The sequence below is a fragment of the Mustelus asterias genome, chromosome 8, assembly GCF_964213995.1.
Source record: "Mustelus asterias chromosome 8, sMusAst1.hap1.1, whole genome shotgun sequence".
NCBI classification, from domain to species: domain Eukaryota; kingdom Metazoa; phylum Chordata; class Chondrichthyes; order Carcharhiniformes; family Triakidae; genus Mustelus; species Mustelus asterias.
The window spans coordinates 81,027,875-81,041,949 of record NC_135808.1 but is presented as its reverse complement, the minus strand read 5'-3'; the positions used below and the strand labels follow the sequence as shown (position 1 = coordinate 81,041,949).

At 41.1% G+C, this 14,075-nt stretch overlaps 1 protein-coding gene across 2 annotated transcripts in view; it reads left to right on the top strand.

Annotated features, from left to right (window-relative positions):
* Positions 1-13,405, top strand: part of LOC144497299 (cytosolic phospholipase A2-like) — a 153,810-nt gene extending 140,405 nt beyond the window's left edge. For both annotated transcript variants that reach the window (XM_078218340.1, XM_078218341.1), the window contains exons 15-18: positions 1,839-2,023; positions 3,076-3,271; positions 5,876-6,033; positions 9,637-13,405. In XM_078218340.1, coding sequence (XP_078074466.1) covers positions 1,839-2,023; positions 3,076-3,271; positions 5,876-6,033; positions 9,637-9,810 — 713 coding nt within the window. In that variant the 3' untranslated portion in view covers positions 9,811-13,405. The remainder of the gene's footprint in view (positions 1-1,838; positions 2,024-3,075; positions 3,272-5,875; positions 6,034-9,636) is intronic.
* The last annotated feature ends 670 nt before the right edge of the window (positions 13,406-14,075 follow it).

The window sequence follows — 14,075 nt, the reverse complement described above, 5'->3', positions numbered from 1 at the left end:
CTGTGGGAGGAAACCGGAGCACCCGGAGGAAACCCACGCAGACACGAGGAGAATGTGCAAACTCCACACAGACAGTGACCCAAGCTGGGAATCGAACCCAGGTCCCTGGAGCTGTGAAGCAGCAGTGCTAACCACTGTGCTACCGTGCCACAGACTATCAGCCTGCTAAACTCCCCAGACCATTTTAGTAAGCACCAACAATGTTCTTTTTGGGTTGTAGATGTCCACTTAAGACCTCCTGCATCTGGGAGCTGGTGGTAGTTGAACAAGTTTCACACAATACCAGACTAGCATCAGGGTCACAAGCTGACAAGGTTGATGCAGATGAAGAAGGTTTGCTTACCAGCAGGATATTGCAAGAATCTGCATTATCCGTAGCACTGTTTGTAACTTTCTGCTTGTAACTTTCTGTGACATATTTCATGAACTAGTAAGGGGCAATAGTAGCCATATTAATAACCATGTCCAGTGAAAAGGTTAAAAGAGGCAATCAAGCAGACAAAGCATGCACATCTACATGGATCACTAAAAAGTCATGTCTTGATGAATCTACTTGTGTTTCTTGAGGAAGTAATTAAATAATGGACTTTATATATGGATATAGTTTATATGGACTTTCAGAAGACAGACTTGGCTCAATTTAAAGCTGATGAAATTGAAGGCAAATTATTGAACTAGTTTGGAGATTGGCTAAGTGGTAGAAAACAATGCACGGATAACAGGTATGTACTGGAATTGGAAGGAAGATTAGTGTCCCACAGGATTTGTGCTAAGCCACCAACTATTCACTATTCTTATCAATTACTCAAATGACTGAATCACATATCCAAGTTTGCCACAAAGGATTGCCAATAACACATACAGTAAGTAGTGAAGATGGGAACATAAAATTACAAAGAGATATTAATAGTGGGCAGAGTGAGTGGGAAAAGCTATGGCAGATAGACTTCAAAACAAGGTGTGATGCCATCTAGTATAGACCAAAAAATATTAAATTCAAGTATTATTTAAATAGTGAAAAGCTAAGATTATTGGTCCAATGAGATTTAGAGATCTAGGTATTTAGATCACTGAAAGATAACAGCCATCTTAAAAAAAGAGTCAGTGAATTTTAGTGAACTGGTGAAATGTTAGCCTTTATAACTAGATGGCTGGAAAGGGAAGGGTGCTTTACTGCCCTATTAGACATATCTAAGTATAGTCCTGAGCGATGTGTTGACCTTTGAAGGGGTGCAGTGCCAATTCGCCAGAACATTACAGGGCTCCAAGTGTTAGATGATGAGGAGAGATTATGTAAACTAAACTTGTTTCCCTGAAATATTGAAGATTAAGAGGTGATTTGATGTTCTTAGGATTTTGAAAGAAATTGATAGAACAGATAGAGATGTGAAAGCCTAGGACAAGGGGACATAATCTTAAAATCAGAGCTAGGCCTTTCAGGAGAGAAGTTGAGAAACACATCTTCACATACAGGGTGGGAGAAGTGTGGAAGCGTCTCCCACAAAAGCAGTAGAGGCTAGCTCAAACTAATAATTTTCAATCCGCGACCAAGGTTTTTGCTAACCAAGAGTATGGAGCTTGGCAGATGGGTGGAGTTAGGAGACTGAGCTGTGCTGATCTAATTGAATGGTGGAATAGGCTGAGTGGCCTACTCCTGTTCCAATGTATCTCTCTTGACTTTTTTTACTGTCGCAACAACTTAGCATTGTTCAACACGTTATTGAAATTATTCCTTCCTGTAATCCAGGAATGCTAATTGACAGACTGAAAGAGGAAATTTCAGGGAGTTTGCTCTTTGGGTAATTGTGTTTGTGTCTCCTGCACTAATATTCCTGCAGATCCGGATGAGTTTGAAAGAATTTATGAACCACTCGATGTGAAAAGTAAGAAGATCCATGTGGTGGACAGTGGGCTCACCTTCAACCTGCCCTACCCACTAATACTGAGGCCCCAGCGTGCAATCGACCTCATCATCTCCTTCGATTTTTCTGCCAGACCCAGTGACTCCAGCCCACCTTTTAAGGTTAAAATCAAAAGTTAACTTAATGCACCACTATTCCATGGGTCAATGTGTAAGGATGATAATAATGATTTGATTTGATTTATCATTGTCACATTTATTAGTATACAATGATGAGTATTGTTTCTTGCACGCTATACAGACAAGGCATACCATTCAGAGTGAAGGAAAGGAGAGAGTGCAGAATGTAGTGTTACAGTCATAGCTCGGGTGTAGAGAAAGATCAACTTAATGTGAGGTGGGTCCATTCAAAAGTCTGACAACAGCAGGGAAGAAGCTGTTCTCGAGTCGGTTGGTACATGACCTCAGACTTTTGTAACCTGTAATCTTTGTAATGTCTAAGGATAATTCTGTAAAATTTGAAGACAGCTGTCTGGCCATGGATATGGAGTGGTCTTCAGACATGATTGACTGGAGAATGACTCGCCCATTTCCATACTAGATGGGACTTGAGGTGAGCAGTGGATTTGCCATGCGGATAGCCCAAAAAAACAAAACCTGGCACGTCTGTTTCCATGCTGTGTGTGGAGGGGGGTGGGGGATTCCCACTAAGCAGGAATGTTGAAAGACAACTCTTCCAGGGAACGTTACACAGCAGGCCTAGAGAGAAGAGGGAGGCAAACGGAAGAGAATGATTCGTATATGGCAGTGATTGCAATTGATCCGAGGGATTCAGGTGAATCATACAGATAATCATGGATGTTTGGGGGTACTTGATGGGAGCTCAGTTACGTATATGTAAAGTTAGAAATTGTGAATGAAACTGGAGCAGTCGTATTCTAAAAGCTGTCCTCCGTTATATTGTGAAATATCACTGAATGGATCAGCAATGGTTCCTGAATGATCATTGGAGGTTGATGGACTGAAAGGTCTTTCAGTCCATCAACCTCCAATGATCATTCAGGAACCATTGCTGATTATCTGTATGATTCACCTGAATTGAAGGAGAAGCCTGCTGGATTTAGCAGCCTCATGGTGAAGTGATAAGTATCTGCTTGTTTTTATGACACGGCCTCTCATGGGAAATCTCACCACCAGTCTCTATAATTTGACAGGAGCTCCTGCTTGCAGAGAAGTGGGCAAAAATGAACAAGTTGCCGTTTCCCAAGATTGACACCAAAGTCTTTGACCGAGAAGGATTGAAAGAATGCTACATCTTCAAGCCCAAGAACCCGATGATAGAGAAAGATTGTCCAATCATCATCCATTTTGTTCTGGCAAATATCAATTTCAGGCATTATAAGGCACCAGGTAAGTGACTTTAGAGTTTGACTGAGAATTACTTCGCTTAGAATCGTAGAATCCCTCCAGTGCAGAAAGAGGCCATTTGGCCCATCGACAACAATCCCACCCAGGCCAGTGTTTACCCTGCTAATCTCCCTGATGCTAAGGGGCAATTAAGCATGGCCAATCCACCTAACCTGCACATCTTTGAACTGTGGAAGGAAATCCGAGCACCTGGAGGAAACCCACGCAGACACAGGGAGAACATGCAGACTCCACACAGTGACCCAAGGCCAGAATTGAACCTGGGTCCCTGGCGCTGTGAGGCAGCAGTGCGAGCCACTATGCCACTGTGCCAGCCCTTACTGATTTCAGACAAGCAATTACCAAAATCGTGGAAAGTTGTATCCTTCAATTTTCTGATGCATTGCCTCAGGGACAGTCTTTTGTGTTTAAGCCTGGACTTTGAATGCCACCAATTTAGTTTACCATAGATGGCACCATATCAAAGCCCCATGCTTTCCTCACACAACAAGCACATGCATGCTTATCGAATGGACTCATGGAGGAGCCTGTTTCCCCCGGCTGTACAGAAATACTGAGGTTAGTTGTAGCTCCTCTATTTCCATTCTGCCTCTGAGGTAAGCTAACTCACCACAAAGGACTGAGTCAAGGGCTTTCTATTCTGTAAGGTAGTTTTGCATTTTAGGCAGTGCAATTACCGTGAGCTGTCAAGGGAACTTATGGCATACTTTTAATGGTAAGCATTGCGTATAATGATTGTGGTTCTTTAGTTTTGTCATGGTCCCTCATGTTTACTACATCCAGAAAATGGACATTCTTGCCTGTTGACCTGTAAAATAAAATTTCCGATTGCCAATAACCTGCAGGCTATGCTGCCTCAATGTGTAACCATTTCCACAGTATCACCGAACTAAAAGCATGGTCCATTAATGTATACATAAAAATTCAAAATAACCTGATCAGGCTGCCTACATTTGACTTTCATACAAGGCCAGTTGACTTTGGAGAACAGGCAGCATCATTGCAACAGCTACATTGAATACGTTTATTCTATTGCAGCTTGATGATCTAAGTCAAGGGCTTTACCCCACTTCAGGCACCGGTCTCAGAGACCAGCAATATGAAAATCATAAAGTTATCCTGAGAAGACGGGGGGAAATATCACCCCATCCAAGCCAAGGATCAAATTTCCCACGATAACAAGTTATTCATTGTGTGAAAAACTTTGACACTTTTTGACGTGGTTTGGTGCTGTATCAATTCAGGTCGTGTTATTATGGAGCTCCATTCCTTCATTTATGTCCAATGTCAGTGGCAATTTGCATCTACTCAACAGCTTTTCTTTGGACCAAGGTTATTTCCTAATGCAGTGTTCATTCCCAGTGCAGTGTTCAGTGTCTCCAGAAGCATGTGTGTTTTCTCGTTTATAATGCAGCACTGTTTCCCAAGGCCAAACTTTGACATAAACGATTTACGACAGAGAGTCTGGTGCATTGTGGACAAATGCAAACACTTCTGCAAACATCACCACGGTCATTACATAGTTGACATTATCAATAACTATTATACTCCTCATCAGGATTTCTTGCAAGAAAGGTTTAGACCTGCTGCCTGAACTCAGTGGTATACACACACTAACTGCCATCCTTTCTGTATTTCCCTGTCACTCTGTGTATCTGATGACCCCCTGTCATTGGACTGAAACATTAGTTCTGTTCCACTCTCCATTCATAAGTAATCATAAGTAAACTGGGGTTGTTCTCCCTGGAAAGACAGAGAATGAGGGGAGATCTAATAGAGGTGTACAAGATTATGAAGGGAATAGATAGGGTGAACGGTGGGAAGTTTTTTCCCAGATCAGAAGTGACGTTCACGAGGGGTCACGGGCTCAAGGTGAGAGGGACGAAGTATAACTCTGATATTAGAGGGATGTTTTTTTACACAGAGGGTGGTGGGGGCCTGGAATGCGCTGCCAAGTAGGGTGGTGGAGGCAGGCACGCTGACATCATTTAAGACTTACCTGGATAGTCACATGAGCAGCCTGGGAATGGAGGGATACAACGATTGGTCTAGTTGGACCAAGGAGCGGCACAGGCTTGGAGGGCCGAAGGGCCTGTTTCCTGTGCTGTACTGTTCTTTGTTCTTTCCTTTAAGCTTCACAATGTGTATGCCAGTGAAATCCTGCAAGTCTGTTGGAGTTTAGGGAACTTGTGTAGATTGCAGTTATTGGGTGTCTCAGTGAGAGATACCAACTGGAGAAAAGCATCTAATGAACGTTCAGAAATCCATCGGAAGAAAACTCAGTTCAAAACTGAGCCAACCCTTGGTAACCCATCTCTTCACTTCAAGAGTTGTAAAACCTCATTTCAAAAGCATGTATACAAACGGCCCCAGACCTCCCAGCATCCAACTCCCAAAAATGAACACACGAGTACAAAATATAAGTTAAATTGAAAGCTATACATTGTCCTAACATAAGGAACAGGGTAACTTCCCCCAGCTTGACTGAGTATGTTAGAAGAAGAGGGGGATGAAAATAATGTGCTCATGAAAAATAAAATGGCAATACTGACATTTGTACTGAAACAAACCTTGTCTTTGTTGAAGGTGTTAAACGAGAAAATGAGAAAGAAATGGAGAATGTGGACTTTGACATCTTTGATGATGCTGACACCCCATATTCTACTTTCAACTTCCATTATTCCAATAAGGCGTTTACACAACTTCATGACCTAATGGAGTTCAACACCCTTAACAACATCGAGGTACGTTTGAAACCGCACATTGGGCTGAAGGGTTAATTTTTCAAGCCGTCTTTAAGTTTTGCATGGAAGTTCCTAGCTGCAAAGATAAATAACCTCAGTGAATAAGCTCTAAAACCCTGTTTTATAAATAAAATAATTTATAAAATATAAAGGATAGCTGGTAGTAAATGCAACAGGCATAAGGATTCTTCAAAGATTTCTCTTTTAATCTCAACTTGCTTGGCCATCTTGTTACCAAAGCGCAGGAATGATATTAAAACCCTTGAGAGGGTAGAAAGGGGACGAAAGTCAATGATTGCTGATATCAAGAAGTTAGCAGAAAAATCCAATAAGAGACTTGTGGTCTAAGTTCAAGGAAGATTATTCGAGCTGACATTCAGATAGGCTCAAGAAGATATTAAATGCATTTTTGGAGAGAGGAATGATTGAAAGAAGGAGGTGAAGTGGAGGATGTCAGAAATAACCTGTCAAACAACATGTCATATTTACCCTCACAGCTTTTATTGGCCCTAAAAAATGTTATGGTGTACTGATTGGCATTGGACAATAATGTGACAAAAATAATTATTTGATAAAGAAACTAACAAGGAAATTGAAAAACAGACTTCAGAGCCACCTAAAGGCTGGAGTATGCATTTGCATGACAACAAAATTGAACAGGAAAACATGATGAAAAATCATGGCAAAAGGAAACAAGGTTGACCTTCTGATTTCTAACCCTTTATACACTACAACATCTGCAGATCCATTATCCTATTCCTCGTCATGTTGCATCCCCCCACACACCCCACTAGACCTACACAGCAACCATATCCTCATTTAATTGCCTCATCATCATTACAGAGGCAGAATTGTTACAGCACAGAAGGGGGCTATTTGGCCCTTTGTGTCAATGCCAGCTCTCCAACTGGGCAAATCACCTAATGCCACTCCCCCACCTGCTTCCTGGAGCCCCTCTTATTTCTTCCTTTTCAGATAATAATCCAAATTCCCTTTTGAATGCCTCAGTTGAATCTGCCTCCACCACACTATCAGGCAGTACATTCCAGACCTGAACCACTTGCTGCATGAAAATGTTTCTCCTCTTGTTTCCATTGCTTCCTTTGCAAATTACATTAAATATGTGTCCTCTCGTTCTCCACCCTTGCATCAATAGGGACAGTTTCTCTCTATCTACTCTGTCCAGAGCCCTCATGATTTTGAACATCTTTGTTAAATCTCCTCTCAACCTTTTCTTCTCCAAGGAGAACAGTCCTAACTTCTCCAATCTATCCATGTAACTGAAGTTCCTCATTGATGAAACATGTCCTTTTTATTTCATAAGCTGTAACTTTGCTCACAGGTCTCTTTATCAAATGCCTTTTGGAAGTCCATGTACAACACATCAACAGCATTACCCTCATCACCATCTCTGTTACTTGTTCAAAAAACTCCAACAAGTTAGTTAAACATGATTTGCCCTTAACAAATCTGTGTTGGCTTTTCTTAATTAACCTGCATTTTCCCAAGTGACTATAAATTTTGTCCAGAAATTTCTTTCGAGAACCTCTGCCTCCAAAGTTAAACTGACTGGCCTGTAGTTGCTGGCCGTATCTTTACACCCTCTTCTGAACAAGAGTGTAATACTTGCAATTCTCCAGCCCTCTGGCACCACTCCTGAGTCTAACGATTACTGGAAAATGATGGCCAGTGTCTCTGCAATTTCCACTCTTACTTCCCTCAGTATCCTTGGATGCATCCCAATCAGTCCTGATTGCCTTATTAACTTTAAATACAGACAGCAAATCCAATTACTTCACCTTATCAATTTTAAACCCCTCCAGTGTCTCGATTAACTCCTTTTTCACCATGGCCTGGGCAGCAACTTCATCCTTGGTAAGGACAGATGCAAAGTATTCCCCTTCCTCCATGCGTAAATTGCTTTTTGTTCTCTGATCAGCCCCACTCCTCCTTTGCACCCTTTTACTATTTATATGCCTGTAGAAGAATTTGGCATTCATTTCTATATTAGCCTACAGTCTCTTTCACACTCTTTGCTTCTCTTATTTGCCTTTTTACTTCCCCTCTGAACTTTCTATATTCAGTCTGGTTCTCTTTTATTTTATCCACCTAACCTTGGTCATAAGAACACTTTTTCTTCTTCATCGTAATCTCTATCTCTTCCATCATCCAAACATCTCTAGATTTCTTATCTTTACCTTTCCTCTTTATGGAAATATACCTTGACTGTATCCAAATTATCTCTTCTCTAAAGACAGCCATTGTTCAGTTACCATTTTATCTGCTGATCTTTGATTCCAATTTATCTGACCCAGATCCATTGAAGTTGAATTTTCCCCAATTAATCATTCTTACGTTGGATTGCTCCTTGTCCTCTTCCATAGCCAACCTAAACCTTACAATACAATGATCAATGTTCCCTAGATGTTTTCCTAGTGACATTTTACCCAGTTGGTCCACCTCATTCCCAAGAGCCAGGGAATGGCCTAGTGGTATTATCACTAGACTATTAATCCAGAAACTCAGCTAATGTTCTAGGGACCCTGGTTCGAATCCCGCCAAGGCAGATGGTGGGATTTGAATTCAATAAAAAATACTGATGACCATGAAACCATTGTCAATTGTCAGAAAAACCCATCTGGTTCACTAATGTCCTTTAGGGAAGGAAATCTGTCATCTTTACCTGGTCTGGCCTACATGTGACTCCAGAGCCACAGCAATGTGGTTGACTCTCAACTGCCTTCGGGCAATTAGGGATGGGCAATAAATGCTGGCCAGCCAGCGACGTGTCCCACGAATGAATAAATAAAGGTCATGCACTCCTTAACCCATCTTCATGAGCTCCCTGAACCCTATGCCCAGGTTTCTCTTATGTCTCACATACTGGGTCACTCCTCATTGCCTGGTTCGCCTCACTTCACTTCTGGAATTCCCTTCTAAAACCTTTTGGCCTTTTCTCCTTATTCCTGTTTTCAAAAACTACTTGAGAGTTTTCTTCTCAATCTTAAGTCCATTCTATCTTACTCTTCTATTTCCCAATTTTCATTTACCTGATCTGTAAGGTGCTCTGGGACACCTTTCTAGTGCTATGGGTGTTAATGAAATGTTAGCTGTTATTCATACTCGAACACAGAATCCTTCAGTTTGCACAGTAAGGGTGTGGTAAATATTCTTCTGTGCCCTTAACAATTTCACTTTTGATTTGATTTATTATTGTCACATGTATTGTTATACAATGAAAAGTATTATTTCTTGCACACTATACAGACAAAGCATACTGTTCATAGAGAAGGAAAGAAGAGGGTGCAGAATGTAGAGTTACAGTCATGACTAGGGTGTAGAGAAAGATCAACTTAATATAAGGTAGGTCCATTCAAAAGTCTGATGGAGGCAGGGAAGAAGCTGTTCTTGAATCGACTGGTACGTGTCCTCAGACTTTTGTATCTTTCTCCTGATGGAATAAGTTGCCTGGAGCACAATGGGGCATTACTGTTCAAAGAACTGACTGCTTGGTTGGATTAGTTACATTTCAATAGCGAATTAATCACACTCTCGCCGCCAAGAGTTTAACAGTGTGAATTATTTATCTCCTTTTCTGAACAGTTGATTAAAGATGCCATCATTGAGAGTATCAAGTACAGGCGACAGAACCCGGCTCGCTGCTCTGTCTCTCTCAGTGACGTGGATTACAGAAGACTGAAAAAGTCTCTTAGTTTTGATGGGCTCCAGTCCAGGAGGAAGCGACATGCCGCAGAGGAGCAGCACAAACAGCTGTAGGAGCAATGATTATCTGCAGCAATACCACAAGAGGAGACTGGCATTTCCACATAATGGCAGTTCAATCTCATCCACCGGGCTCTCATCATTCAATGGATTGGACTACACGTAGGACTTTTTGTAATAGCCTGGCTGCACTAGGCACAACAAAATAACACGAGGAAAAGGCAAAGCCCTAGTTAAAAGAGAAAGTGATGGTAGCGATGTGATGGACAAGCTGTGAAAGATAGAGCACCTCAAACACAGAAATTTATTGTGATGGTTAAAATCCTTTCCACCTCTTTGGCCACCTAGGCAAGGAGGCATTACCCGGCTCTCCGCTAATGCCCACCTGAATTGACCAATGCAATATGTGGATGAGCAAAATCCAATGGCTATTTTACTGGTTCCCTCTCTTCCCAATCCACTTTGTACCCAAGTTCCAACAGTAATGTGCCCGAGATCAGCAGCTCAAATTGAATGATGTCTCAAATTCTACATTGCCGACGGATTGAATTTAAAGTTCAACCTTTTAAATAGAGTTGTTTATTTGAGATCTGTACCCCAAAGATCTAACTGATGACAATCCATCTCCATTCTGTTTCTAATTGAAAATAGTGGAAACCATTAACTAGTCCAGTGCAATATCTGTCATCGCACCTATTTGATTACAAGGGCAGCATCCTCATTGTGTTGCATTTTGCAGACACACTAAGCTGAGAATGCCTCATCAATATTTTGTCTGGCACGTCATTCACTAATAAATCTAGCTCATGGATAATTGGATTCTGTTGATATTGAGGTATATGATCCGGGAAGACCCAGGCTCTGATCCCAACTTGTGTTGAATGGACTGGTCTGAGAAGGGGTAGCATGACTTCTGTGTTCCCTGACACCTCCAGTTAAACACAGCAAGGTGATAAAGGTCTCCCATCAAACACAAGCATCTGATCCAGATCCATATGGAATATCCACCATTCTCCATTTTCCCCCCTCCGCAATATCAGAAGTGGTGATGGTTTGGCTTCTAACATTCCATTTCACACTGAATGCACCACAAAGTGCCTTAGCCGAGCTTTCCTCTTGTAATGTTCATGTCTTTTCCTGACTTGATGCTCAAATATCCAGTTGGTAAACTAATTGTTCTGAAAAAAAACATAGGGAATTGTATTTAAGGCTGAGATTCAGAAAAATGGCCCTAACATTCAACTTTCCAATTAATTGAAGTTGTTGTCAATGTAGATCTCTCTCTATTTCTATATTTTCCCTGTTGTTATCCCTCCTGAGGCATCTATTATCACTTCTTTCAGACTGAGCTGCGCACTTTTGCTTTGTCACTGCCTGTCTGTGTTCAGGAAACATGCTAATGGGTTGAGCTTGGGGTAGTGTCAGCATTTCCTTCCTCCCACAAAGAGGAACAATCTGCTCTGGCATTCCACTTAGTGACGCCCATCGAGAACGAGTAAAACTCAAGTATTGTTTAACAAGCAATACATGATTCTGCAGTTCAAAACAAAACCACCACAATCATCAGTTTCTTTACCAAAATTTCCATCTACACTATTTATAAGGTAACTTTTGCATTAGTGTTTCTTAGGGCAAAGTTATTACCTTTCATTGTGCTTATTGTTGAATTACTCCAAGGCAGCTGCACCTATGTCTTAATAACTACTTTCTGTCTAATAACCAATAGAGGCAACACCAGCTCTGCTTATTTATATATGTTAGCTATTTTAAATGATGTGTTGACTCTTGATAGCATACACATTATACACAACACTAGGATGAATAAAAGCCTATCACTTTCTCTTATTAATGTACATGCAGCCCCATTTTAAAAAGATAATGGCACACCTACCTAAGGCCACAGTGACGAGGCTTGAACCATTTTCAGGTTTGTGCCCCAGTTAAATTGATGGATGTGCTATAGTTACCAACTGGGCACTCCCTGCATTTCACCAGTGCAGTGTGGTTGGGAAGTAGTTGACAACTGCAGTGAACCAGCCTGCGAGTGGAGTCTGCTTGGCAAGAACTCCAGTCCAGGGAGGGGGAGGGTGGGGAAAGATGAGAGAACAGGCCAGCAGCTCAGCTCAACTCCACAAAAATCTTTTTAAAGCAACAACCTACTTTTCTGAGCAGCCAGTCAGTGCAGAAATATTGGGGTTAACTTGCACTTTGTATATTTTGCCCATTTCTTGGTGAAAATTGCAATGAGGTTTCTATAGCTGGCATAGGGTAGATGCTGAGAGCTTTCTCCCCCTTGTGGGTGAGTCTAGGACCAGAGGGCATAATCTCAGAGTAAGGGGTCACTCATTTAAGACAGTGATGAGGAGTAATTTCTTCTCTGAGTGAATTTGTGGAATTCTTTACTGCAGAGGACTGTGGAGACTGGGTCATTAAGTATGTTCAAGTCTTTTTAATCAGCAAGGGAATCTAAGGTTATAAAGATAAGGCAAAAAAATAGAATTGCGGATTATCTCTGATTTGATTTATTATTGTCACATATATTAGTATACAGTGAAAAGTATTGTTTCCGACGCACTATACAAAGCATATCGTATATAGAGAAGGAAAGGAGTGCTGAGAGAGTGTATGAGTGATCATATCAGATCAGTCATGATGTCATTGAATGGCGGAGCAGACTCGATGGGCCAAATGCTAATATCTGCCCCTATGTCTTATGGTCTTATATGAATATTGTTATTTCCTGAGTTAGCTTAGGAAGTTAAGGAACTTTTTATGAGGTAAAATTGTCCTTGATTAAATTAAGGTTCAATGTTAAAATTATTTCCATATCAACAATGGGATATTTTACAGACTGGATGACGAAGCATTTCAAAGAGAACCTTGAAGAAGGATAAATTCATTTGTATTCCAACATTTTCTTCAGTGGGTAATTCTCTGATCATACAACCCTCCTTATGACCGGAGCCAAACCACTGTAACACAGTCCTTTTGACAGGATGGTGAATAAATCGTCCTATATTGTTTTATATAATAAGTAGTCCATGATCATTCATGTTTTGCTCTCAAATTGGCTGTTGATTCTGTTTTGGTTAATAATAGAAATAAGATTATCAGTTTTACTCCATTGTGATAGACAACCAGGGAATAGAGGTCAGCATCCTTCTAACCAACTGAAAAACTCACTAGCTCATGGGTTTAAAATAAAAACTTGTTTGAAGGTTGATGCCCAGTATTCTTTCTGTACACTGGAATGGTGCTGGGTGTTTCCATGTATAAGGTAAAGGCAAAAGCTAACTGCTGCTGAGCCATACAGACTAGGACAACCCCATGTGCAGTCACCAGTCTATGCTGACTTTGCTAAGCTCGGCCATTGTAGTGGTAGGTAGGGCACCAACATGTGGCCTTTATTTCCCTGGATTGGAGAGCGGGGAACATCAGCTATAATTCATGCTGCTGAGAAAATCCTGCTGGAAAATGCGTGCAAATGTGAAACATAGTTCCAATTGCTCCTTCAGTTAAACAGTTGGCCAACTTTCACGATGTGGGCTGATGATGAATAGCTGGATGAGATGCCAGTCACAGAATCATCCAGCATCAATCAGCAGCTGCAAGAGAAATGTGGAGAGGGGAAAAGAGAAAAAAAAAAGAATGTTTGTGGAATATATTTCTAATCCTATTTAATTTAATCTCACAGATTCTAAAATATTTGAAAATTCCAAACATATTGCTAAATGTGGCTGGAATATTATCTTAGTCATAAATTGTGTTAAGCTTTAACAAGTATAGGTGAATAAATATGAATGTCACATTGTAATTGCTCTGTACTTATCCTGTACGTGGGTGCTATGGGAAATTCTTCATATTTAACAATTTCAACATTCCAATGAGGTTATTTAAATAAACAATTATTGTCATCTGCTCATCTTGATTTGTATATAAAAAGAGTTCTGTGGTAATTTCATATGGTAACGTCATAGCTAGTGTTACAGCTAGGTAATTGTTCATTTATTGAAACAATGGCCGGATTCTCCCAAAAAAATTCTATGTCCCAAATTCGCATGAAAAAGGGAGTAACTCCCGTCGATTTTTTTTTTTACTGTGATTTTCAGAATGAATCTCTGACACTCTGCATCACAGAGTTCCCTAGTGGGATTCACTCTGAAAATCAGAGGACAGGGCCTTTTCCCTCCCAAGAGGCCGGCAGCATAGTGCTGAGCGGGCCACTGTGTATTCGCCAATCTGTCAGCGTGGAAATCTGCGCATGTGCAGTAGCCCCGCATTGCCGGCCACCCAAATCGCTGGCCAGTCCTGCAACCCCC